The sequence below is a fragment of the Carex rostrata genome, chromosome 12 (assembly GCF_964058835.1).
Source record: "Carex rostrata chromosome 12, lpCarRost1.2, whole genome shotgun sequence".
NCBI classification, from domain to species: domain Eukaryota; kingdom Viridiplantae; phylum Streptophyta; class Magnoliopsida; order Poales; family Cyperaceae; genus Carex; species Carex rostrata.
This window is the reverse complement of record NC_135929.1, coordinates 331,958-359,034: the sequence shown is the minus strand read 5'-3', so window position 1 is coordinate 359,034 and position 27,077 is coordinate 331,958. Positions and strand designations below refer to the sequence as shown.

The window sequence follows — 27,077 nt, the reverse complement described above, 5'->3', positions numbered from 1 at the left end:
GTGTATGCAGCACTCTAGTAGTATCTCCATATGGCAAGATAACAGGGCATTTACAACCCTAGAACAACACTCCAATTAAGGGTGTTTGGAGGACTCTAGTAGTTTCTCAAGATGAGAAGATAATAGTGCATTTACAACTCTAATACAACAATCCAATTGGAGGTGTTTGGAGCACTATAGCTGTGTCTATATATGGCAATATAATAGGACATTTACAACACTAATACGACACTACAATTGAAGGTGATTGGAGCACTCTAGTAGTGTCTCTATATGGCAAGATAATAGGGCATTTGCAACCCTAATACAACAGTCCAATTGAAGGTGTTTGGAGCACTCTAGTAGTGTCTCTAGATGGCAAGATTAGGGCAATTGCAACCCTAAGACAACACTCCAATTGATGGTGTTTGGAGCACTCTAGTGTCTCTATATGGCAAGATAATAGGGCATTTAAGACCCCAATACAAACTCAAATTGAAGGTGTTTGGAGCACTCTAGTAGTGTCTCCAGATTACAAGAGAATAGTACATTTTCAACACTAATACAACACTCCATTTGAAGGTGTTTTGAGTACTATAGTAGTGTCTCCAGATGACAAGATAATAGGGCATTTACAACTCCAATACAACACTAAAATTCAATGGGTTTGGAGAACTCTAGTAGTGTCTCTATATGGCAAGATAATAGGGCATTTAAGACCCCAAAACAACACTCAAATTGAAGGTGTATGAAGCACTTTAGTAGTGTCTCCAGATTCCAAGATAATAGTACATTTTCAACACTAATACAACACTCCAATTGATTGTGTTTGGAGTACTCTAGTAGTGTCTCCAGATGGCAAGATAATTGGGTGTTTACAACTCCAATACAACGCTCAAATTCTAGGGGTTTGGAGAACTCTAGTAGTGTCTCTATTTGGCAAGATAATAAGGTATTTATAACTCTAATACAACATTCCAATTGAAGGTGGTTGGAGCACTCTAGTAGTGTCTCTATATGACAAGATAATAGAGCATTTACAACCCTAGTATAACACTCTAATTGAAGGTTTTGGAGCATTCTTGTAAAGTCCCTATATGTAAAGATAATAGGGCATTTACAACCCTAATACAACACTCTAATTGAAGGTGTTTGGAGCACTCTAGGAGTTCCTCTATATGGCACGATAATAGGACATTTACAACCCAAATACAAGACTTGTTTTCATGGTGTATGCAGCACTCTAGTAGTATCTCCATGTGGCAAGATAACAGGGCATTTACAACCCTAGAACAACACTCCAATTAAGGGTGTTTGGAGGACTCTAGTAGTTTCTCAAGATGAGAAGATAATAGGGCATTTACAACTCTAATACAACAATCCAATTGGAGGTGTTTGGAGCACTATAGCTGTGTCTATATATGGCAATATAATAAGACATTTACAACACTAATATGACACTACAATTGAAGGTGATTGGAGCACTCTAGTAGTGTCTCTATATGGCAAGATAATAGGGCATTTGCAACCCTAATACAACAGTCCAATTGAAGGTGTTTGGAGCACTCTAGTAGTGTCTCTAAATGACAAGATTAGGGCATTTGCAACCCTAAGACAACACTCCAATTGATGGTGTTTGGAGCACTGTAGTAGTGTCTCTATATGTCAAGATAATAGAGACTTTACAACCGAAATACACCACTCCAATTGAATGTGTTTCGAGCACTCTAATAGTACATCTATATGGCAAGAAAATTGGGTATGTACAACCCAAATACAACACTCCAATTGAAGGTGTTTCGAGCACTCTAGTAGTACCTCTATATGGCAAGAAAATAGGGTATGTACAACCCAAATACAACACTCTAATTGAAGGTGTTTCGAGCACTCTAGTAGTACCTCTATATGGCAAGAAAATAGGGTATGTACAACCCAAATACAACACTCCAATTGAAGGTGTTTGGAGCACTCTAGTAGTGTCTTTATATGGCAAGTTAATATGGCATTTACAACCCCAATACAACACTCAATTTGAAGGTGTTTGGAGCTCTTTAGTAGTGTATCCAGATTGCAAGATAATAGTACATTTTCAACACTAATACAACACTCCAATTGAAGGTGTTTGGAGTACTCTAGTAGTGTCTCCAGATACCAAGATAATAGGGTGTTTACAACTCCAATACAACACTAAATTCAATGGGTTTGGAGAACTCTAGTAGTGTCTCTATATGGCAAGATAATATGGCATTTAAGACCCCAAAACAACACTCAAATTGAAGGTGTATGGAGCACTTCAGTAGTGTCTCCAGATTGCAAGATAATAGTACATTTTCAACACTAATACAACACTCCAATTGATGGTTTTTGGAGTACTCTACTAGTGTCTCCAGATGGCAAGAAAATTGGGTGTTTACAACTCCAATACAACACTCAAATTCAAGGGGTTTGGAGAACTCTAGTAGTGTCTCTATTTGGCAAAATAATAGGACATTTACAACCCTAATACAACACTCTAATTGAAGTTGTTTGGAGCACTCTAGTAGTGTCCCTATATGGCAAGATAATAGGGCATTTAAGACCCCCAATACAACACTCAAATTGAAGGTGTTTGGAGCACTTTAGTAGTGTCTCCAGATTACAAGATAATAGTAGATTTTCAACACTAATACAATACTTCATTTGAAGGTGTTTTGAGTACTCTAGTAGTGTCTCCCGAGGGCAAGATAATAGGGCGTTTACAACTCCAATACAACACTCAAATTCAAGGGGTTTCGAGAACTCTAGTAGTGTCTCTATATGGCAAGATAATAGGGAATTTAAGACCCCAATACAACACTCAAATTGAAGGTGTTTGGAGCACTTTAGTAGTGTCTCCAGATTTCAAGATAATAGTACGTTTTCAACACTAATACAACAGTCCAATTGAAGGTGTTTGGAGTATCTAGTAGTGTCTCCAGATGCCAAGATAATAGGGTATTTACAACTCCAATACAACACTAAAATTCAATGGGTTTGGAGAACTCTAGTAGTGTCTCTATATGGCAAGATAATAGGGCATTTACAACCCAAATACAACACTCCAATTGAATGTGTTTGGGACATTGTAGTAGTGTCTCTATATGTCAAGATAATAGTACATTTTCAACACTAATACAACACTCGAATTGAAGGTGTTTGGAGCACTCTAGTAGTGTCTCCAGATGGCAAGATAATAGGGCATTTACAACTCTAATAGAACACTCCAATTCAAGGTGTTTGGAGCACCCTAGTAGTGTCCCTATATGGCATGATAATAGGGCATTTACAACCATAACAAAACACACCAATTGAAGATATTTGGAGCACTCTAGTAGCGTCTCTATATGGCAAGATAATAGGGTATTTACAACCCTAATACATCATTACAATTGAAGGTCTTTGGAGCACTCTAATAGTGTCTATATATGGCAATATAAAATGACATTTACAACCCTAATATAACACTCTAATTGAAGATGTTTGGAGCACTATAGTAGAGTCCCTATATGGCAAGATAATAGGGCATTTACAACACTAATAGAACACTCCAATTGAGAGTGCGTGGAGTACTATAGTAGTGTCTCCATATTAAAAGATAATAGGGCATTTACAACACTAATACAACAACACTTCAATTGAAGGTGTTTGGAGCACTCTAGTAGTGCCTTTATATGGCAAGATAAAAGGGCATGTACAACCCAAATACAATACTCCAATTAAATGTGTTTGGAGCACTATAATAGTATCTCAATATGGCAAGATAATAGGGTATTTACAACCAAAATACAACACTCCAATTGAAGGTGTTTGGAGCACCCGAGTAGTGTCTCTATTTGGCAAGATAATAGGGCATTTATAACTCTAATACAACACTCTAATTGAAGTTGTTTGGAGCACTCTAGTAGTGTCCCTATATGGCAAGATAATAGGGCATTTAAGACCCCACTACAACACTCAAATTGTAGGTGTTTGGAGCACTAGTGTCTCCATATTACAAGATAATAGTACATTTTCAACACTAGTACAATACTCCATTTGAAGGTGTTTTGATTACCCTAGTAGTGTCTCCCGAGGGCAAGATAATAGGGCGTTTACAACTCCAATACAACACTCAAATTCAAGGGGTTTCGAGAACTCTAGTAGTGTCTCTATATTGCAAGATAATAGGGCATTTAAGACCCCAATACAACACTCAAATTGAAGGTGTTTGGAGCACTTTAGTAGTGTCTCAAGATTGCAAGATAGTAATACAACACTCGAATTGAAGGTGTTTGGAGTACTCTAGTAGTGTCTCCAGATGGCAAGACAATAGGGTGTTTACAACTCCAATACAACACTAAAATTCAATGTGTTTGGAGAACTCTAGGAGTGTCTCTATATGGCAAGATGCATTTAAGACCCCAAAACAACACTCAAATTGAAGGTGTATGGAGCACTTTAGTAGTGTCTCCAGATTGCAAGATAATAGTACATTTTCAACACAAATACAACACTCCAATTGATGGTGTTTGGAGTACTCTAGTAGTGTCTCCAGATGGCAAGATAATTAGGTGTTTACAACTCCAATACAACACTCAAATTCATGGGGTTTGGAGAACTCTAGTAGTGTCTCTATTTGGCAAGATAATAGGGTATTTATAACCCTAATACAACATTCCAATTGAAGGTGGTTGGAGCACTCTAGTAGTGTCTCTATATGGCAAGATAACAAGGCATTTACAACCCTAATACAACACTCTAATTGAAGGTGTTTGGAGCACTCTCGTAAAGTCCCTATATGGTAAAATAATAGGGCATTTACAACCCTAATACAACACTCTAATTGAAGGTGTTTGGAGCACTCTAGGAGTTCCTCTATATGGCAAGATAATAGGACATTTACAACCCAAATACAAGACTCCAATTGATGGTGTTTGGAGAATTCTAGTACTGTCTCCAGATGGCAAGATAATAGGGCATTTACGATTCTAGTACAACATTCAAATTGAAGGTGTTTGTAGCACTCTCATAAAGTCCCTATATGGTAAGATAATAGGGCATTTACAATCCTAATACAACAGTCCAATTGAAGGTGTTTGGAGCACTCTAGGAGTTCCTCTATATGGCAAAATAATATGACATTTACAACCCAAATACAAGACTCCAATTGATGGTGTTTGGAGAATTCTAGCACTGTCTCCAGATGACAAGATAATAGGGCATTTACGACTCTAGTGCAACGTTCAAATTGAAGGTATTTGGAGCACTCTAGTAGTGTCCCTATATGGCAAGATAATATGGCATTTACAACCCTAATACAACACTCCAATTGAAAATGTTCGGAGCACTCTAGTAGTGTCTCTATATTGCCAGATAATAGGGCATTCACAACCCAAATACAACACACCAATTGAAAGTGTTTGGAGCACTGTAGTAGCGTCTCTATATGTCAAGATAATAAAGACTTTACAAGCGAAATACACCACTCCAATTGAAGGTGTTTCGAGCACTCTAGTACCTTTATATGGCAAGAAAATAGGGCATGTGCAACCCAAATACAACACTCCAATTTAAGGTGTTTGGAGCACCCTAGTAGTGTCTTTATATGGCAAGATAATATGACATTTACAACCCACATACAACACTCTAATTGAAAGTGTTTGGAGGACCCTAGTAGTGTCTATATATGGCAAGATATTAGGGTATTTAAAACCCCAATACAACACTCAAATTCAAGGGGTTTCGATAACTCTAGTAGTGTCTCTATATGGCAAGATAATAGGGCATTTACAACCCTAATACAACTCTCCAATTGAAGGTGTTTGGGGCACTCTAGTAGTGTCTCCAGATGGCAAGACAATAGGGCAATACAACTCGAATATAATATTCCAATTGAAGGAGTTTGCAGCGCTCTAGTAGCGTCTCTATTTGACAAGATATTAGGGCATTTACAACCCTAATAAAACACTCCAATTGAAGATGCTTTGAGCACTCCAGTAGCGTCTCAAGATTGCATGATAATAGGGCATTTACAATCCTAATACAACACTCGAATTGAAGGTGTTTGGAGCACGCTAGTAGTCTCTTTATATGGCACGATAATAGGGCATCTACAACCTTAATACAACACCCTAATTAAAGGTGTTTTGAGCACTCTTGTAGTGTGTGTATATGGCAAGATAATAGGGCATTTACAACCCAAATAAAAAACTCTAATTGAAGGTGTTTGAAGCATTCTAGTAGAGTCCCTATATGGCAAGGTGTTTGGAGCACTTTAGTAGTGTCTCTAGATGGCATGATAATAGGGCAATTAGAACCCTAATACAACACTCCAATTGAAGGTGTTTGGACAACTCTAGTAGTGTCTTTGTAAGGCAAGATAATAGGACATTTACAATTTTAATACAACACTCCAATTGAAGGTTAATAAAACACTCAAATTGAATATATTTGGACCACGCTAGTAGTGTCCCTATATGGTAAGATAATAGGGCATTTACAACCCTAATACAACACTCTAATTGTAAGTGTTTGGAACATTATAGTAAACTATCTATATATATAATAAGGAATTTAGAATACTAATATGACACTCCAATTGAACATGTTTGGAGCACTGTTCTAGTGTCTCTACATGGCAAGATAATAGGACATTTACAACCCTAATACAACACTCCAATTGAATGTGTTTGGGGGCACTCTAGTTGTGTCTCTATATGACAAGAAAATTTGGCATTTGCAACCCTGATACAACATTCCAATTAATGGTGTTTGGAGCACTCTAGTAGTGTCTCTATATGGCAAGATAATAGGGCATTTACAACACTAATACAACACTCTAATTGAAGGTGTTTTTGAAGCACTATAGTGTCCCCATATTAAAAGATAATAGGTCATTTACAACCCTAATACAACACTCCAATTGAACGTGTTTTGAGCACTCTTCTAGTGTCTCTATATGGCAAGATAATAGGACATTTACAACCCTAATACAACACTCCAATTAAAGGTGTTTGGGGGCACTCTAGTAGTGTCTCTATATGGCAAGATAATAGAGCATTTGCAACCCTGATACAACATTCCAATTGATGGTGTTTGGAGCACTCTAGTAGTGTCCCTATACGGTAAGATAATAGGGCATTTGCAACCCTCATACAACTCCAATTGAAGGTGTTTGGAGCACTCTAATAGTGTCTCCAAATAGCAAGATAATAGGGCATTTAATACTCTAATACAATACTCAAATTAAAGGCGTTTGGAGCACTCTTGTAGTGTCTCTATATGACAAGATAATGAGGTATTTACAACCCTAATACAACACTCCAATTGAAAGTATTTGGAGCACTCTAGTGATATCTCTACATGGTAAAATAATAGGACATTTACAATCCTAATACCACACTCTAATTGAAGGTGTTTGGAGCACTCTAGTAGAGCCCCTAAATGGCAAGATAATAGGGCATTTACAACACTAATATAACACTCCAATTGAAGGTGTTTGGAGCAGTCTAGTAGTGTCTCCATATTAAAAGATAAGGCATTTACAGCTCTAATACAGTATTCTAATTGAAGGTGTTTGGAGCGCCCTTGTAGTGTCTCTATATGGCAAGATAATATAGCATTTACAACCCTAATACAAAACTCTAATTGAAGGTGTTTGGAGCACGCTAGTAGAGTCCCTATATGGCAAGATAATAGGGCATTTACAACACTAATACAACACTCCAATTGAAGGTGTTTGGAGCACTCTAGTAGTGTCGCCAGATTGCATGATAATAGGGCATTTGCAACCCTAATACAACACTCCAGTTGAAGGTGTTTGGAGCACGCTAGTAGTGTCACTATATGGCAATATAATTGGGCATTTACAACCCTAACACAACACTCCAATTAAAGGTGTTTGGAGAACTATTGTAGTGTCTCTATATGGCAAGATAATAGGGCATTTATAACTCTAATACAACACTCTATTTGAAGGTGTTTAGAGCACTCTTGTTGTGTCTCTAGATGGCAAGATAATAAGGTATTTACAACACTAATACAACTCCAATTGAAGATGTTTGGAGTACTCTAGTAGTATCTTTATATGGGAGGTTAATATGGCATTTACAACTCTCATACAACACTCCAATAGATGGTGTTGGGAGCACTCCAGTAGTGTTAGAGCATTTATAACCCTAAAGCACTCTAATTGAAGGTACTTAGCTCACTGAAATTCTCTAGGGGTGACTCTGGTACAAAAATGGACTGGTACATAAATTATGATCACCAATATACTGGTACAGGGTTGGACAAGTTGAGTACAGAATGTAAATATGCACATGGTACTGTTGTACCCTAAAATATTGCCAATTAAATATTGGTAATAATTTAAACACTTGGAAAGATGCCAAATGATTTAAAACCTTCCCAAGGCAAAGGGAAATGACATATTAAAATTCATGGTAATATTCTACATTTAAAACCATGAATTTTGATATAAGGTTCAGATTCTAACTCCAAATGGTGAAGGAGTTATGAATTTTCAAAGTTTCTGATGACATGGCAGCCTCTGATTGGTGCCACCTCAGCCTGGGTGCCCATAGCAATAACCCTAAGCATTCTGGGTATGAAATTTCGCTAATCTCTGGAGATGGATGGACATAGAGCATGGGAAACGAGTTATGTGCACCGAGATGGCAGTGCATTGGTACACCGTACACCCAGTCTAGCCAAACCCAAAGGAAGGAAGCGCTGAGTTTAAACTCAGCGCCCGTGACCCCTTCAATTCACATGCTCTTGGAGCACCGTGAACCATAACACTGTCCCCTTGTGCGGCCTACAATGCACCAAGCATATACAGGATAAAAGAGAGAACGAAAGAGAGAGAAGGCACGAGTCAGTGAGGCCGACATGTGGGCCCCTTTCTCTGACTTCTTCTTCCTCCTCTCTCTCGCGCCATGGATGAATTTCAAAGCCGAAATTCATGAAAGTTAGAAGAGTTTATCGATAACTCTTACCTCAAATCAAAAGATATTGGTGATCTCCTCTCTGTACCCGAGAATTGAACAATGTCTCTCTCTCACAAGCTTTGATTTTAGCCGAGAAAGGAAAAGGAACAAAATTGGGAACTTGAGTTTAAAGCATAATTGAACCTCGGTATTTCACAGGGATACTCAATGTGCTCAGGCGATGCTATCTATTCCCTCAATTTGAAGTTTAATAAACTCAGAGAGATGAATTGAGCAAGGAGCACTAGCTCAGTTCCAGCCATGGCTGAGAGCATCAAATTAGTTATGCAGGTGGTAAATTGAACCTTAGAACATGATAAGGGGATCAATACGATGCTATCTGTCAATGCCATATGCTTGGAAGCTCAATAATCGAGAAGGGCCCATGTTAAGCCATGAAATGGCTCGGGTCCAGCACAACATAGCCTATCAGCTGCTCCCAGCTCACTCTGGTCCCCAGGACACGTGCCTGGGACACCTGAGGTCATTCCAAAATAGAGGAATATTCCTCCTGCGCAGTGGGAGTCATGCAAATCAAGTTGCACCCCAGAAGCCATGAAATCAAGGGCTATGATGCCATGCAATGCCCTAATGGTCAATCCAAAGGCTACAAATCATACAACACAGTTAAATGACATGTCAAAGCACAATTGGGTGATCCCCTACACAAAACACACATGGAATGAAGCCAATCAGCCAGAGGCATTTGATCAAGCACCTCTGGTCAAGATGAGACCACCTCAGCTGGGGAAATACAAAACCCTAGCTCCTAGCCTATAAAAAGGCACCTAGAGGGAGACACAAAAAAACACACAGACAGAAAGAAAGAGACAGCTAGAGAAAGATACACACATCAAGCTCTAGATATACACAAATACACACTTTACACACACACAGTGGTGCACACACACACCATAGGCTTCCTCTGTGCTTAGCAAGCTTAATTCATAGGTAATTAAGTCTTGGATTCAATGTAAGGCCCCTAGGGGGCCATCTCATGTATTAATTTCATGAATTAAGCTTTTTTTTTTTGCCATTTTGATCTTCTTCTTGTTACTCTTTGCTCTATTTTTTGTTTCTGATCTGATAATCTCTCTTTAAAACATCAAAATAATATTTACAAGCATTTAAAATACAAAAATTATCATTCTTGTACAAATCTTTCATAAAAAGCACATTTTAATACATTTTCTTCTATTTTTCCCTCATCTCTTTCTTCTCTGCCTCCTTGGATCACTTTTGCAAATTAATTGAGGGCTAGGATGAGTGTAGTGAGCCAGCTGGCATCCTTGCTCATCTAATCCCTTGATTTCTTTGATTAAAAGTGATTAAAAAAGGAAAAAAGTGACTTAAATCAAAAGATAATCACACAAGGGCTGTTTAAAGTGAGCAAGTAAGCATCCTTTGCAGTTCTCAACCCTAAGTCCACTTGAGAAAGGCCTATGTTGCTGTCAAATCCAAGGGAATAGTGAAATTATGCCTTTTCAATGGTTAATTTCATTATTTTTGAGGATCTGATTGCAAATAGTGAAAAACTGAGGTTTAAAGTGTAAAAAGACAGCAACTGAGTTGCTCCATGTCATTTACATCTTTAAATCCATGAAGTTTTGATGATAATGCCTTTAAAACAAGTGTAAAAGTGCCAAAACATGATTTTAAACAAAATCAGGGACTTCCCTGCATATTTCTAAGCACAGGCATGTTCAAAAATATGTTTAAGATGATGATTTCAGGATTTTTAACTCCTTGATCTTCTCTTTTTTGTTACTGGTATAGAAACAGTGGCTTTAAGCCCCTTGAAAACCTGTTCTGAACTAAACCATACCTTTAATCATATATAAAGTGACATACATTAGTCCTCTATAACACATTGAGTCTATACTCAGCAATACAAAGCAATAGAAATGCCACTGGTACAATAGAATTCATTGAAATGTGTACAAATGACCTCTGCTGACAGATCAGCCATTTTAGAACAATGGAGGAACCAAATTGGAAAACAGACTTCACAGTCAGATAAAGCACATCAAAACACACAAAATTGATATAAAGTTTGTCCCATTTGGACTTTTCTACAGAAAGTTATGAGCTCTCAAAGTTCATCTTTTAAAAATGAAAATTCTGTAAATTAAATGGTAAAATTACCTCCAATGCCCTTGAGTTTGATCAAGCCATTTGACTGAGTAAATGGACTCAGAAAAATCTCAAATTTGGAATAAAAATCCTTGACATGTTCATATTTGAACTCATGAAATAAAATTTATGACTTCTTTACAAAATTCAAGAGTAATTGGATCTGGAAATCTGGAAATATCATGTTCATATATCCTCTTCTTGACCAAAACCTGATCTAGCACAAATCAGTGCTTCTGTGATGATCCAAATCCTTCTAAAACATGTAAGAAACTCTAAAGAATACTCAATTCGGCTTTAAACCTTCTGTACCACTCATTGGTACCAATTCGGTACTGAAACCGAAGTCATGGAGCTCAAAACATGTCTAAAACTTCTCTAAGCCTCAAATTGGTATCCCTGATGTCTCCTATAGCATCACACGACTTCAAATGACCAGTCAATTGAAAGAAAACCCAAAGAAATTGATAAAAATCGATCTAGAATCCAATCGGTACCGATAGGTGCTGTAGATGCCTGTTCCGCCGCCTCCGATGGCCGCCGACGGCCGACAATGGCACCAATAGACTCCTGAGAGTCTCACGATCACAACCCTGTCCGTGGCCAGCACTGCCGTGGCCTAGATTGGCCGGAAGGAGTTCATAGGGGAAGAACCCTAGCCGGGAAACCCTCTCGCACGATCCTCAAAGCAAGAAACACGAATCCTAAAGCAATCTCTGCAATCTATTGGACCTAATTCAAATCAAATCCAACGGATCCTGACATTTGGGCCCCACATGTCATATGTTTAAATCAATTAAAGATTAACCCGAATCTCAAAGCTCAGATGAATGGCATCTGAGGCCTTGCACATTAATTAATGGCCCAGTACACATCTTGAGGCCCAAAAGTCCAAATCTTGATACTAAAGCCCAAATCTTGAAGCCCATTTAATCAAATCATCACTGCACTAATCCTAAAGCCCAATGATCCCAATCCAGCGGCTTGTGCACATCTCAAAGGCCCAAAAGCCCAAATCTCAAAACTCTGCACTGATCTTAAAGTCCACATATGACCAGAAGATCCCCTTTTGCATATAAACCCCTCTGTTTTGTTAAAATATACAGAGAAGTCCCTGTAAATTTACACAAAGACCCCTGCCAGCATAAAACCTTCTCAGACAAGCCCTTAAAGGCCCAAATTGCATTCCAGACCCTGTCAAAAGCCCAACTCACAGCCTCGGGTCCCTGGAAATTTACAAACAAGTCCCTGAAACATAAAAAAGTTCACAAATAGGTCCTTTCAAGTCCTTTTTGGCCATAACTTCTTCATACTAAGTCCAAATCAACTCAAATCAGTCCCAAATGAACCCAAATTCAATTCTCTATAATTTTAAATAATATTTGAACACATCCAGGTCTCAGCCATAATCTGAAATGACCAAAATGCCCCTCTCTTGACATGTTTCATAAATAAATGACATCCAAATGCTCCTTTCATATCAAAAATACATAAATGATATTTCTCAGTAATGTTCTTACATATGAAATCCATGTCTTCATACATATATCACGACAAATAAATAAAACATGCTCCCAAGTTAAATGAGAACCAAACACATGACCAAAGTAAATCATACATGAGCCCCTTTTAGCCTCATTATTCAGTTCAACCCAAATAGGCATACATCCCGGAATGCATGAGGTATTCAGTCTGACTCGAAAGGTCTTTCTGATGTAATTAACGGCGGGGGCTTGCGCCCGTCGGGAGTAAAACGTCCTCACAATCGCAAATAATAAAACCTCCGACAACTGATCATGAACGTAGGTCGTCACAAGGGGTGAACCAGGAGGAAAGCAGGAAGAAATCCCGAGTGAATGCCTTCCCCTGAGTTCGGTGACCTGCTCACATTCAAAGAGGCAGAACACTGAGTCCGGCTGGGAGCATTACCACTCACCCACACATGTGAAATCCCGCACCGTTAGCTAACCTGACGCCGTGCAACTTTCTGCGCCCTACAGGTACATTTTATTTTTTTGTGAAAAGCGACAATTTTAGAACGTGTTAGACAATTGCTATATTTTTTTTTTGTGAGAAGATAGAATAAAAGAGGCGTATGAGTAACAGGGAAAGAGATCGGCAAAGAAACTCTAACAAAGAGATGAAAGAAATCAATGGAAGAAGATGGAGAAGAGAAAAAATAATTTGATTAGATAGGAAATTGAATTAAGAGGCGCAAAACAACAACAAATAGGAAGTGGTCCTTCTTCTATTGGTTCTAAGTATCAAACCGATAGAAGAACCCACAGAGCCTCTTCTATTTGGTTTCAACTCTAGAACTGAATGAAGAAGGTAATTCAGTTCTATGGGTTATTTTAAATGGATAGAAGAAAGTTGGAAATCTCTTCTATCGGTACTCCAGGGCACAATTGATAGACAAAATTTGGACTTTTAGACAAACTTGACAAAAACAAGTATATTCTATCAATTCAGACTAAACAGTTAGAAAATGAGCATTTAAAGACTTAATTTTTGTAGCAACTTCATTCTGAATAAGTAAAAGTTAATTCATAGAAAGTGTTTGTCTAAGGTTTACCATTTGGAAGTATATTAAAAGAGAATGTCTTTACATTCATTAAGATTGCATCCAAGAAAATAGCATGGATAAGTTATACATTTAATTATGCCTCCAATCTGCAGTTAACTTAGCTTATTACCAAATTGTGGAAAATATATAATCGAAATGCACAATTGAAGAACAAAAGCTGGAACTTTAAAATTTACTCGGACGGAGATGAGCAATATGAGGCTAAAACATATAATAATATTGGTTTGGGGGACTGAAACATAAAATAAATAATGTATGGAAGTGGAACATGGACGTATGTCTCCACAATCACAGAGTGAGATTCTAACGGCTAATCTATAATCAAACATTTAGCCTTTTGTGAAGGATCCAAACCATATAAAAAAATTTCCATCAGTAAACTTTAATAAATTATATTAGTCTCAATCATGTCTTTGATGACATGATCTTTTGAAGGATATGACATAGAAAATAGTTAAATCAAAGACTTCCACAAGTGATCTCTACCTGAAGTTTGAACCTATAATCTCTCACATGGAATACGTTGTCTTTGCCACTAAACCAAAGACTGGTTTCCAAGACTTTCAAGTTTGAATCTTACAATATTAACTACTCATGCAATATTTTTTTTTTGATAAAAGTGGAGTACTCCATCGATTTCATAAAACGAAATCATACATTGTTAGACAAGTACTAGTACCAGTGGTACCAGTCCTGACTTATAACAACCAACTACACGAGTACGTATGTAAACTAACTCTACACCATAACAAAGCATATATCCAAAAAAACAAACCAATAGTCAAAAATAACATCCAACCAATATCAAGCACTAATACAATAAACTGCCTCTAAACCAAAATAAAATGGCTGCACCCCTGTATCAAATATCACCGTCCTCCCTTATGTCGGATCCATCTGTAAGCAGATGGACCCTTTGCTCCTGCACTATCCCTTCCATAGCCTCCTCCTGTGGAAGTAAATCATTAAAAAAAATAGAAATATGCAACACATCAGTAGGAAGTACTAACGATAATTTAAGAACAGACCCAGTATCTTTTGAATTCACCCAAAATTTCACAAGAGAAATAATTTGAGCTCCTATTACTTGAGGTTTAGCTCTAACCCCCTGAAAACATAACTTATTTCTTGCCAACCATAAAGTCCACAAAATGGCTCCTCGTACTAATTCTATTAATAGCCTATCTTTTAATGGTATTAAAGTATCAATAAACCAAAGCTCCTCCACAGTGCTGATATTAAAATCAAAGTTATTATAGTCAACAATCCAATTCCAAACTATTATTGTAGCAAAAGAACATTGTAAAAATAAATGATTGACAGTTTCTGGTTCACCACAAAAAGGACAACCTACGTCTCCTTGCCCTTGAACTCAAGTTAACCATCATTAAGACTTTCTTTTGTTTTACTAACCATAAAAATATCTTAATTTTAAAAGGAATTTTTGCTTTCCAAATAGTATCAAACTCTTTATTTTTCAACCCACCATACTCAAGTCAAGTGTAAAAAGAATGTACTGTAAATCTACCATTAACATTCAATCTCCAATGTAATTCATCCTTCAATTCATTTATCAAAGTGACCCATTCTTCCCTATACATCCCTGTCAATTGTCGTCTAAATGATATATTAATCTGTCCACTTCCTAAAACTGAAGCTACTGTCAAACCAATATCAGATGCAATTAAAAATAAATTAGGAAATAAAACACTTATAGGACACTCACACATCCATCTATCAGTCCAAAATAACACCTCGGCTCCATTACCAATAGTTTTCCTAAAACATAACTATATGTTTCATTTTGACAACAGCCCTCCAAAAAGCTGATAATTGATAATGAACCCCTTGTGTCCCATATTTGGCTTTTAGGATTTCTTTCCCACTTGCCTATAACGCTAGGGTCATTAAATCGATACCACCATTTAGCTAATAAAGCAAAATTAATTGTTTTAAGATTAAGAATCCCTAATCCCCCTTGAGACTTATCTGCACAAGCTACTTTCCATAGAACCAAAGAAATTTTTTTCCTAACTGAACTACCTCCATACCACAAGAATCGACGTCTGAGTTTATCTATCGTATGCCTGATCTGAACTAGCATCCTGTAAAGAGCTAACCAATATAAAGAAATTGCTAAAATAACAGAGTTCAAAAGTGTAACTCGTCCCCCAATAGACAACAATTTACTTTTCCATCCTTGCAACCTCTTTTTTCAATTTTCTCAATTAAAACATTCCAACACTCTATAGGTGTGGTTTTCCAATGAATAGGAACTCCTAAATAAGTAATTGGAAGTTGGCTCACAATACATCCAAAACGAGAAGCAAGTCTAGTAATCTCTATTTCATCTAAATTCAAAGGAATCATGACACTCTTATGAAAATTAATTTTTAGACCTTTCATATTTTCAAAACCAGACAATAAAAGCTTTAGAGCCTCTCTCATTTTATCATTTGCTTCTAAGAAAATAAGGGTGTCATCTGCGAAATGTAAATTCAACAAATCCCCAACTCCTTCAAAATGCCCTAAGCCCTTAAGAAATCCTGCTTCCTTAGCCTTATGCAATATCTTATAAAGTGTTTCTGCTACTATATCAAATAGGAAATGAGACAATGGGTCTCCCTGTCTCAACCCTCTTCTACATTTAAAGTAAGTCCCCAAACTACCATTCAAACTAATGCATGTTCACTACCTTCAAGGGTATCAAAAATCCCCCTCTTAAATTTCTCACCGAACCCCCTAGCACCTAAAACTTCTTGTAAAAACTCCCAATTAATTAAATCATAAGCTTTTTCGAAATCCAGCTTGAATAAAATACCTTTAGTTTTTGAAACCCTAACTTGATGTAAAACCTCAATCGCGCAGACCACATTATCCAAAATATGACGTCCTTTTATGAAAGCAGTTTGAGTGTCACTAATTAAAAAATCCATAACTTTTGCTACCCTATCAGCCAACAATTTAGTAATAAGTTTAAAACTGCAATTAATAAGACTTATTGGTCTATAGTTAGAAATAGAATGAGCTATCTCTTTTTTAGGGATCAGACACACATATGCAAGGTTCAATTTAGAAATGTCTAAGTCATGAAAATAAAAGGAAGTAAACAATTTATATAAATCAGATTTAATAAACTCCCAACCAGCTTGATAGAAAGCAAACGAAAACCCATCAGGTCCGGGTGCCTTAGAGGCATTACATGAAAAAACAATAGTCTTAATTTATTCTAAAGAAAACATCTTTTCTAGCTCAAAGTTTTGCAAATCACTTAATTGTTCATTGGTAGCCCATAAATTATCTTGTAAAAAGATATGCCTAGTAGTTCGAGATCTTAACAAATTCTTATAAAAGGTAGTGACATGGTTTTTTAATGCCCCAGGATCACTAATAACTATCTCATCATGTTCTAAGGTTAAAATTGTATTTTTTTTCTCCTTCTATTTGAAGCAGTGTTATCAGAACCGGACCGGACTGATCGGTTGGACCGGAAAAAACCGGAACCGGTTAACTGGACGGTTCGGTTGATATGAAATATCACCTCTGCAATTGAACCGAAAAAACAGACTTAATTAATCGGGTTTTTTCAAAAACCGCGAAATAGTCATAGAAAAAACCCAGTTATAAACCCGATTATAAACATGGTGTACCTTTGCACGCGTAACGAGAAAAAGTAAGAGAGAGAAGGTAACAAATCCTAGTGTATTATATGGGTGTAAATGAGTAAATTCCAGTCACATGTCAACATCAATTATACTTTTTATCTCATACATTTTTTGTAAATGACCCTTATTTTTAGATATTATAAAAAAGTGAATCAAGTATAATATACATAATACATCACAATTATTCATATATATTCATATAGACATCTTGAAACAATAATTGTTATTATTTTATTATTTACATATGTATGAAATTTGGTACTGTAAAATTCTAAATTCATCATACAAAATTTAAAATAATGGGATGCTATATTTTCTCTCCAAAAAAAAATATTTTGTCATTTCTTGATCAAATTAGTACTTTTCAATATATTTTTAGGAGATAAAATTTTAACTTATCTGTAAATTTATAGTTATTATTTCATATATATGTGTGATTTTTACTAGATAAAAACATATTTATTTTGATAACATATCTCATAAATATATAAATTTAAAAAAATCAACGGTCCAACCAATTGACCCATTGGTCTGAACAATGAACCGTTAACCTGAAACTTTTTCTATCAACGTCCGGTTCAGTTATGATAACATTGATATAATGTGACCATATACATCGGATTAAATTTCATCACTGCATTGTGATGACAGAAAAACATACTATATAAATTCGATGCTTTGGATAGGATGAAAATTTTAATTTCTGATAATAAGTTATATATATATATATAGAGAGAGAGAGAGAGAGAGAGAGATGGGCTATGGTGCATTGCAATGCATGAACCCCCTTATGCATTGCACTATAATTACGGATTTAAAGTCCAAACGACCGATCCGAACCGTTAGATATTTAATCCATATTGAAATGTGCTTGGAGACAAAATTTTATATTTTTTGGAATTTTTTTACTATTTATTAAGCATTTTTGAAAATTGCTGTTTTGCTGTGAACAGTAAAAAAACAGTAAAATTTTCTGGACCATCAGATCAGCGACTTTAAAAATTGCTTAATAAATAGTAAAAAAATTCCAAAAAATGTAAAATTTGGTTCCCAAGCACATATTAATATGAAGAACAAGATGAACGGTTCGGATTGGTCGTTTGGACTTTAAATCCATAATTTATAGTGCAATGCACAAAAGGGTTCATGCATTGCAATGCACCATAGCCCATCTCTCTCTCTCTCTATATATATATAGAGTTAGGCTGGGGTGCTATGGATAGCATAGTGGCCTCTATGCTACGGCTCAATATTCGAATTTTCAAAATCCAAACGGTCGATCCGAACCGTTCATCTTATTCTCCATATTAATATGTGCTTGGAGACCAAATTTTATATTTTTCTGAATTTTTTTACTATTTATTAAGTATTTTACAAAATTGTTGATCCAACGGTGGCTGCACAAAACAGTAAAACCGTTGGATTAGCGATTTTCAAAGTGGCTTAATAAATAGTAAAAAAATTCAGAAAATTATAAAATTTGGTCTCCAAGCAGATATTAATATGGAGAATAAGATGAACGGTTCGGATCGACCGTTTGGATTTTGAAAACTCGAATATTGAGCCGTAGCATAGAGGCCACTATGCTATCCATAGCACCCCAGCCTAACTCTATATATATATATATATATATATATATATATATATTAAAAAACCAGTAATTGAACTGGTTGAACCACCGGTCCGACCATTGAACCATTAAACCGAAGCTTTAACGCTTCGATGTCCGGTCCGGTTCTGATAACATTGAAATTATCTGTATTCGTATTTGTATTCGAAAAATTATAATGGATAAAGATACGATAAGACTTTTAACTATCCGTATCCGATCATTTATACTTTTAAATCACAACAAATATATTATATTTTTTAAATTGATTTATTAAATTGCATATTATACTAATAATTTATTAAAGAGAAGGGTTCAAATGCCTCCATTTTTTATGTCTCCACCCTGCCTCCATTTTTTAAAACTTTAATAACTCAAAATTTTAAACTTAAAAGTCAAAATAAAATCATTAGATGTGATCTATCTTATTTTCACTATTGCTCATAAAAAATTATCACATTTCAGTTTTATTTTTATGTGAATCAATGAGTTCAAAAATCAACGTCTAGAAATCATCCAAATTAGTACGTTTTTTACAAGCTCTTGATGACAACCAAAATAAAATTGAAATGTCATAATTTTTTTACACGTTCATAGATAAAATGATGTAGATCATATCCAATGGTTTTATTTTGACTTTTAAGTTTTAAATTTTGAATTATTAAAGTTTTTAAAAATGGAGGCATGGTGGAGGCACAAAAAATGAAGGCATTTGAACCCTCCTCTTTATTAAATTGCATTTAGATATATATTTTGATGAACAATATAACAATATGATATAATTAGTGAGTAATATTTTAATAATATAATAGATATTTTGTAACCAACAAGTTAATTATGAAAAATATTTGTATCCGTTCGATATCCGATCCGTATTCGTAATATTTAATATCCAATCCGTATTTATATCCGAGACTATCCGTATCCGTATTTAAAAAATTATAACGAATACAGATATGATAAAACCACTATCCAATCTGTATCCAACCGTTTACACCCTAACTGACACACCCTGACGATTTTAAGTTCTACTTAATTTGTGAACTTGGATTTGGACCTATTGTAATCGAAAAGAGCAAATTACGGGTCATGAAGCCCAAAAATCAAAGAAGCAGGTAGGGCCAGCGCCTCATTACTTGATACTTCTCCGCTCTCTATAAATTCACCATGATATATAATTTAGCATTCGTCTCAGCAAAAAAAAAACAAAAATTAAATCAACCTATAAACTTATGTTACACTGATCTCGATTTCTTCATCTCACCATCTAATAAAATAACTAACGATCGATCACATATCACAGCAATGTCCATCACCAGGAGCAGCAGCGTTTTAGACCCCTTCTCTCTCGACCTGTGGGACCCATTCCATGGCTTCCCTTTCACCCGCAGCTTCCTTGACCCTCTTCCTCCTCCACCCCTCTTCCTCCTCCACCATGGCTCGCATGGACTGGAAGGAAACTCCTGAAGCCCATGTGCTCAAAGCAGATCTTCCAGGAATGAAGAAAGAAGAGATCAAGGTTGAAGCGGAAGGTAACGTACGTACTCCAGATCATGATCAGCTGGGAGCGCACTGGTGAGAACGAGGAGAAGACTGAGACGTGGCACCTAGTAGCTAGAGCGTTGCAGCGGGAAGTTCATGAGGAGGTTGAGGTTGCTAGAGAATGCGAAGATGGATGGAAATCAATTAGGTTCTGCCATGGAGAGCGGCGTGCTGACATGTAGTTACTGTGCCAAAGAAGGAGGTAAAGAAGCCTGAGGCCAAATCTATTGAGATCGAGGATGCTCAAGGAGGCGGTTCAGGCTGTCTGAGAATGTCAAGATGGATAAAATCAAAGAAGCCACAGAAAACGTAACAGAATGTTGACTAGTACTGTCACTGTCACTGTCACTGGCATTGGGCTTAATGTAATGTAATGTAATGTAATGTAATGCTTCTTGAATCTGCTAGCTGTTATGTTCCTTACTGTTGGAAGCGTAGATGTTCCTTCCTTGCTTCAATTCTATCACACGTACGCCACATCAAAATGAATTAACCTGGTAATACAAAGAATTAGCCAATAATAAGTAAGAATAGAAGGTGGATTATCATTGAAATCAATTTACTAGACCAAATTGCAAAGAAATTAATGATGTCGTTAGTTTCATTACAAAAATGTCTCGGTATGTTATGTCATATGATGGGACTCGTGTGCAGTTAGGGGGACAACTACCTTCCTTCCTTAGATTTTGAAATTTTATAGAGATATACATGTTCCGACTAATTTTGTCTTTTTTTGGAAATTCTTTTGCCCCTCTCAAAGATTAAAATATTTACGATTGATATTAAAAATAGAAGTCACAATATTAAAAATTAGAATGTAGATTATTGAAAATTATAAGAAGAATTTTTTTATCTAGTACTCAACTAGCTAATGAGTTTGAATCTAATTTAAAAATTCTGGATCCATCCCTAAGTATTTTCTCCTCGAACGAAAATGACATATTATAACACATCACGTCACACGTTACATAATCAATTTTTTTCCAGTATTATTTCTTCAATTTTAATTTATTTTACAATATTTTCTTAATTTTCCGCATCATTTTTTTATTTTTATTTTCTATAAACAAACTTAGAATATAAAACAATTAATTAAGCGTGACCAATTATATATGATTTACGGCGTAATTAAATGTAACATGATTATTCACGTGATATGATTATCTTCAATCATTTTTCTATTATTTTCATAATGTTTGGTCACGTCTAGGAGTGGCAACGAGCTGTTAAAGAGCGAGTTAGGTCACATTCATACTCGGCTTGTTGGTGTATCAAGTTGAGCGAGCAAGTTTGAATTTTAGGTCCCGAGCTAAAACTATTGCTCAAAACCGACTCATGACTTGTCCGAGCGAGTCGAGTTAGCTCATTACTAGCTTGGCAGATTTATAAATTTGTATTTTTTTTTTCCTGCTATATCTTAAATTTTCATAACACATCTTATCAATCATGGCTAAAACAAAATAATATTTATATGACTAATTACTGAGGAATACTCTTAATTTCAATTGTAATTAAGCAAATCAACTACCATAAATTAACTTTATAGCTAAATTCATACATACAAATATATCAAAATCCTAAAGTCATGCAAACATATTCACATAATAATTCATGCATACCAAATCAAACAAATTCATACAAATTAACTTAATTGCTTATAATTAATTCACACATATTCCATACAAAATTACCAATCAACTTAAACACAGTCCAAAGTGCAATTGTCATAACATTAGCTATAACATTCATAGACCATAATATCTCCAATCTGAAGTGAATAGATCCGATTAAACTATTAAACTATGTATATTAAATAGCTTGTTAACGACCGAGCTGGCTCGAGGCCAAACTCAAACTCATTAATTCTGGCTCGAGTATGTAGCGAGCGAGCTAATTTTAACTCGATCCACTAACGAACGAGCTGTTACCGATCGAGTTACGGTCGAATACCAAACGGGCCATAAGCTACGAGCTTTTTTGTCAGTCCTAGTCACGTGACAGATAATAATTTTGATATTGTACATATCGAACGTGACGTCACATTTTCAACATTTTTGATATTATGTATGTATATCAGATGAATGTCACGTCACATTTTCAACATATTAGATCCATTTTTCTTTGTCTGCGTCCCCGTCCTTCATTCTGATTTAATTTAGCTTTTCTGATCTGCGATACGATAAGGTCCAATACAGAAATTGGAATTGAGAACTTTTATTTTTTTTTTATGAAAAGAATTGCAAACTAAAAGAACGAACTCGGTCCTAGTTGCAGACTAATTCATCCACTATGGGAGTGTTTATCCTCTGAGCTATCTCATCTCAACTTTTGCGTGACCAACGTGTACGGTGTCTATTGACTCTATTCGGGGATTAGTATCAGTATGGGGACCAGCATTATTTGTGCTTCGAGATTCGTGCAAAACGTATTTCAACAGTTGAGACTTTTTTTAGAAAAACACTCAAAGTTTGAAACAAAAAACAAAACAAAAAACAAAACAAAAAGGGAAGAAGGAAATAGAGGCCTCGTGTCGTGCACGGTGCACCGCTTCGCGTTGATCAGCTCCTTTCCTTTTTTTTCTCTCACCCAAGAATTCTATCTCCTCTCCTCTTCTCTGCTCATTTCGAGCGCTGCCTTTTGATAGAACCATCAATGGAGTGCTTGGCGCAATCACCTCAGGGCAAGGGCATCGTCGATCAACGTCCGAGCAAGCGTCAGAGACGGGTATGGGATGTCTTGCCGGAGAATCTCACGGTATGATTCGTTTTCTCTTCTTTCTCGGATTGTTTATGCAAGATCGTGTGGTTCTTCAACTTATCTTGGGTTTTGTGAGTGTTGTACTTGTACTTTTTATTTAGATAATCTTCGAAATTTTCTTTCTGATTGTATCTTATGTGTCATTTATCCACCAGGTGTAGTATACACCTAATTTTACAGCTAAAGTTTTGTTTTTTCTTAGAATAAGTAAGGTGCTTATTTTCTTGATTTTCTTTAGGTAATAGGTGGAAGGAAATTTGTGAGATACATCTAAGAATTGAATATTGTTTGTTAGATCTGTTCAAACTAAACTATTTTGTAAAAATATGTGGGTGTACTCGGTGGCTCTAAACAATAGTAACGATACTCTAGAGTGTTAAACAAAGAATTTCAGGAAAAGGGAAAAATGTTATGTCAAACAATATACATTAAGTAACAGGATTGATGAAGCTTCCTTTCTTGTGTAGATCAACTTTCCTCGCATCTTTTATTGTTTTAGATGTTCTCTTTTCTATTTCTCAACTAATATTTTTTAATGGAATTGAATTCTCCAGCTAATCAAATTATGGTCAGATGATGTTACTAGAGGTGCCATCGGGTCTGGTGGTAGGTCTGGGTACTACCATGTCAAGATCCGTACCAAAATAGTGTTGGAGTCCAAAATATGACCCGTGTAATATTAGTTCCATTCTAGGTTGCATCTGTTCATGGGTATTGCAATCAATGTTCAACCCTTTTGTTGAATTATATTGTTTGGGTCTGTAAAATCTTGTACCAAACTGGATCCATGTATGGTTGGGTCCCAGTAGGTCTAAGGCGGGTCAGGTTCTTTATTTGGGTGAAGGTAAACAATCCTATATATTAAAGTTCTTTGGAGGGAAATCTCAAAGTTTTATGCGAATTGATAAATATTAACCAACTCATAATAATAATAATAAGGTTAAAAGTTGCCACTCTGTTTGTGAAAATAACTACTGTTTAAGATCTAGAAGAAGTAAACTGTATGGTTCTGCGTAGGCTCCATTGGGTTTATGCTGTGCCCAAGAAGCTGGTGCTGTGCCAGAACTTAAGCCTGACAAGGAAATAGTTGGATTCTCCTCTCCTCCATTGAGAGAGGATGATAAAGATGGACGTTATGTTTTTGCTGTCGGCGAGAACCTGACCTCACGCTGTAATTACACTTTTAAAAATTTGTTACTCACAGTTTTTTATTTACTTGTCAGTGATTCTTGCGTGTAGCAAAATAATGGCTTAATGTACTTTTCATTTAATATTTGTGGAAGATATAGTATTCCAGTAGTTTCAAATCTGAAATTTGGAGGGTCTAATGTTACCTACTTACTGTGAACATCAGTCTGCTCCCTTTCTAACTTATGTTTCCTCTATATTTTTCAGACAAAATCCATAGAAAAATGGGTGAAGGTAAGTTTGACTGGCTTATCAGTCAAAATTACTGGGAAATAATCAGGTAATCAATCAATTGTTTGATGCATGTTTTTTTGGGTGTGGTAGGTACTTTTGGTCAGGTGCTAGAATGTTGGGACAGAGAAAGCAAAGAGATGGTAGCTATCAAAATTATTCGCAGCATAAAAAAGTATATGGATGATGCAAGGATTGAGATTGATATCCTTCAACAGCTTGGCAAGTGTGAGACAGCTAGATCCCGGTATGTCTCTCAGTACATGCATGCCTATCAATCTTTGATTATATTTCTGTTTGTTTTTCATGGATTAGATGCTGTGTTTTGCAGCTGTGTGCAAGTAAGGAACTGGTTCGAGTACCGTAATCATATCTGTATTGTAAGCTCGTGATAAATTATGACTATTGCCTTTTTTCAAAAAAAAAAAAAAATTAGCTTGGGTTGGTTTTAATGACAAATCAAATTCAACATGGATGGTTTAACAGATGTTTGAGAAGTTGGGGCCCAGTTTGTTCGATTTTCTTCGAGATAATAATTACCGCGGGTTCCCCATTAATCTAGTCCGTGAGTTTGCCAGACAACTCCTGGAAAGTGTAGCATGTGTGTAGACATTACTACTACCTATTTGCACATTGTTATCAATATTTTATTATTAATAATGTGCAGTTAACAGAGAAATTTTTTCCTGGGAGTTGAAATAATATAAAGGCTATAAGTGATAATCATGTTTTATCTTTTATTCATTAGTTAATGCTATTTGCTTCCTTGCAGTCTTGCATGATTTGCGTCTCATTCACACTGATTTAAAACTTGAGAATGTACTACTTGTTTCGCCGGAGTACATTAAAGTCCCCGACTACAAAGTATTGTGACATTTGTCTTTGTTGTTGCATGTAGTTGCTTTGTATTTTATAAATGAGGTGTTTAACCTGTAGTGTACACTTATAGGTAACATCAGAGTCTCCAAAGGAAGGATCTTATTACATGCGCCTGCCAAAGTCGAGTTCTATCAAGGTTATTGATTTTGGTGGCACTACAGTTGACAGCCCACAAAATACTTGTGTTGTATCCACACGGTATTATCGGGCGCCTGAGGTTATTCTTGGTAAGTAATCCTTATTGTTACTGGCTATTGTTTTCTTCATTGTTGTTGTGCTGCTTTCATTATGTTTTAACTTGTTGTTTCTTGTCGTTCCCTCAGGGCATGGCTGGAGCTACCCATGTGATATTTGGAGTGTGGGGTGCATCATAGTTGAACTTTGCTCGGTATTGTCCTAATAGAAAGTCTTATTTAATCTGTTAGACACATGACTCGTTAACAACTTCTGAAAATGGTAGTATTGTTTTTCAGGGGGATGTGTTATTTGAAACAGATGAAGATTTAGAACACTTGGCTATGATGGAGAAAGCCTTGGGACCCTTGCCTAGTCACATGCTGACAAGAGCAGAGTAAGAACCTTTACCTCTCTTTTAGGCTCATTCTAAGTAGTGATCTGATAGTCAGTTTGATGTGCCTTTTTTACCTGTTGCAGTCGACACGCTGAGAAGCTTGTGAGAAAAGGAAGGCTGACCTGGCCCAAAAGTTGCATTGTGAGAAAAGGAAGGCTGAACTGGCCCAAAGGTTGCAGGTCACTGAAAAGCATGAAAGCTGTTTTGAATGTCCCTTACCTTAAGGTATGGTGCACTTCTATTTCAATTTTTTGAGTTTGATATTGGTTTTCTGATGCGGTCAGTATCTTACATTGGTGTGTTATTTCTTTTTGACAGGATCTGGTAAGGGAAAATGTAGACCACTTTGCTGATGATCTCATTGACCTTCTTAATGGGCTTCTCAGATATGACCCATCAGATAGGCTTTCTGCCCAGGAGGCTCTTCGTCATCCTTTCTTTACCTGAGGTGGTTATAGACTTGTAGTAGGAAGTTGTAATCCTGGACAGTATCCAAATGTTAAGTAGTCTTATGAAAGTACTTGCTGTTTTTTCAGCTCTTTTGGAGTTATTTTGCATGCTTAACATGGTGTAGCTGCCAGTTTGTGTTCATTTGTAAAGGTCTAAGACAGTACTACAACTTATAAGTTTCTCAATTTTCTTTTTTCAATAATATAAAACATTATAAACATATACCATATGAATATACATGGTGTAGCTGCCAGTTTGTGTTCAGTTGTAAGGTCTAAGACAGTACTACAACTTGTAAGTTTCTCAATTTTCGTTTTTCAATATGAGCAATAATTTTAAAAAATGTTAAACATTATAGACATATACCATATGATGAATGTAAAAAATATGGAAATATGGAGGTGCCTTTTTGAAAACCAGTAGTAATTTGAGAATTTTTGTGTATGTGATATAAATTTTTTAAGTCCAATCATCAGGTAGCAACCAATCGAAATATTAT

At 36.1% G+C, this 27,077-nt stretch overlaps 2 protein-coding genes and 1 pseudogene across 2 annotated transcripts in view; all 3 read left to right on the top strand.

The window, feature by feature from the left end:
* Positions 1-27,077, top strand: part of LOC144563459 (kinesin-like protein KIN-13A) — an 84,656-nt gene that overhangs the window by 40,691 nt on the left and 16,888 nt on the right. The window lies entirely within an intron of this gene.
* On the top strand, positions 20,266-20,981 carry LOC144563463 (18.1 kDa class I heat shock protein pseudogene; annotated as a pseudogene).
* LOC144563503 (serine/threonine-protein kinase AFC2-like) lies at positions 23,107-26,737 on the top strand. The gene is made up of 13 exons (XM_078312991.1): positions 23,107-23,256; positions 24,277-24,430; positions 24,655-24,681; positions 24,772-24,925; positions 25,010-25,058; positions 25,165-25,279; positions 25,451-25,542; positions 25,628-25,784; positions 25,881-25,945; positions 26,031-26,128; positions 26,212-26,261; positions 26,301-26,353; positions 26,447-26,737. The coding sequence occupies exons 1-13, from the start codon at positions 23,155-23,157 to the stop codon at positions 26,573-26,575; spliced, it is 1,245 nt and encodes a 414-aa protein (XP_078169117.1). The 5' UTR covers positions 23,107-23,154; the 3' UTR covers positions 26,576-26,737.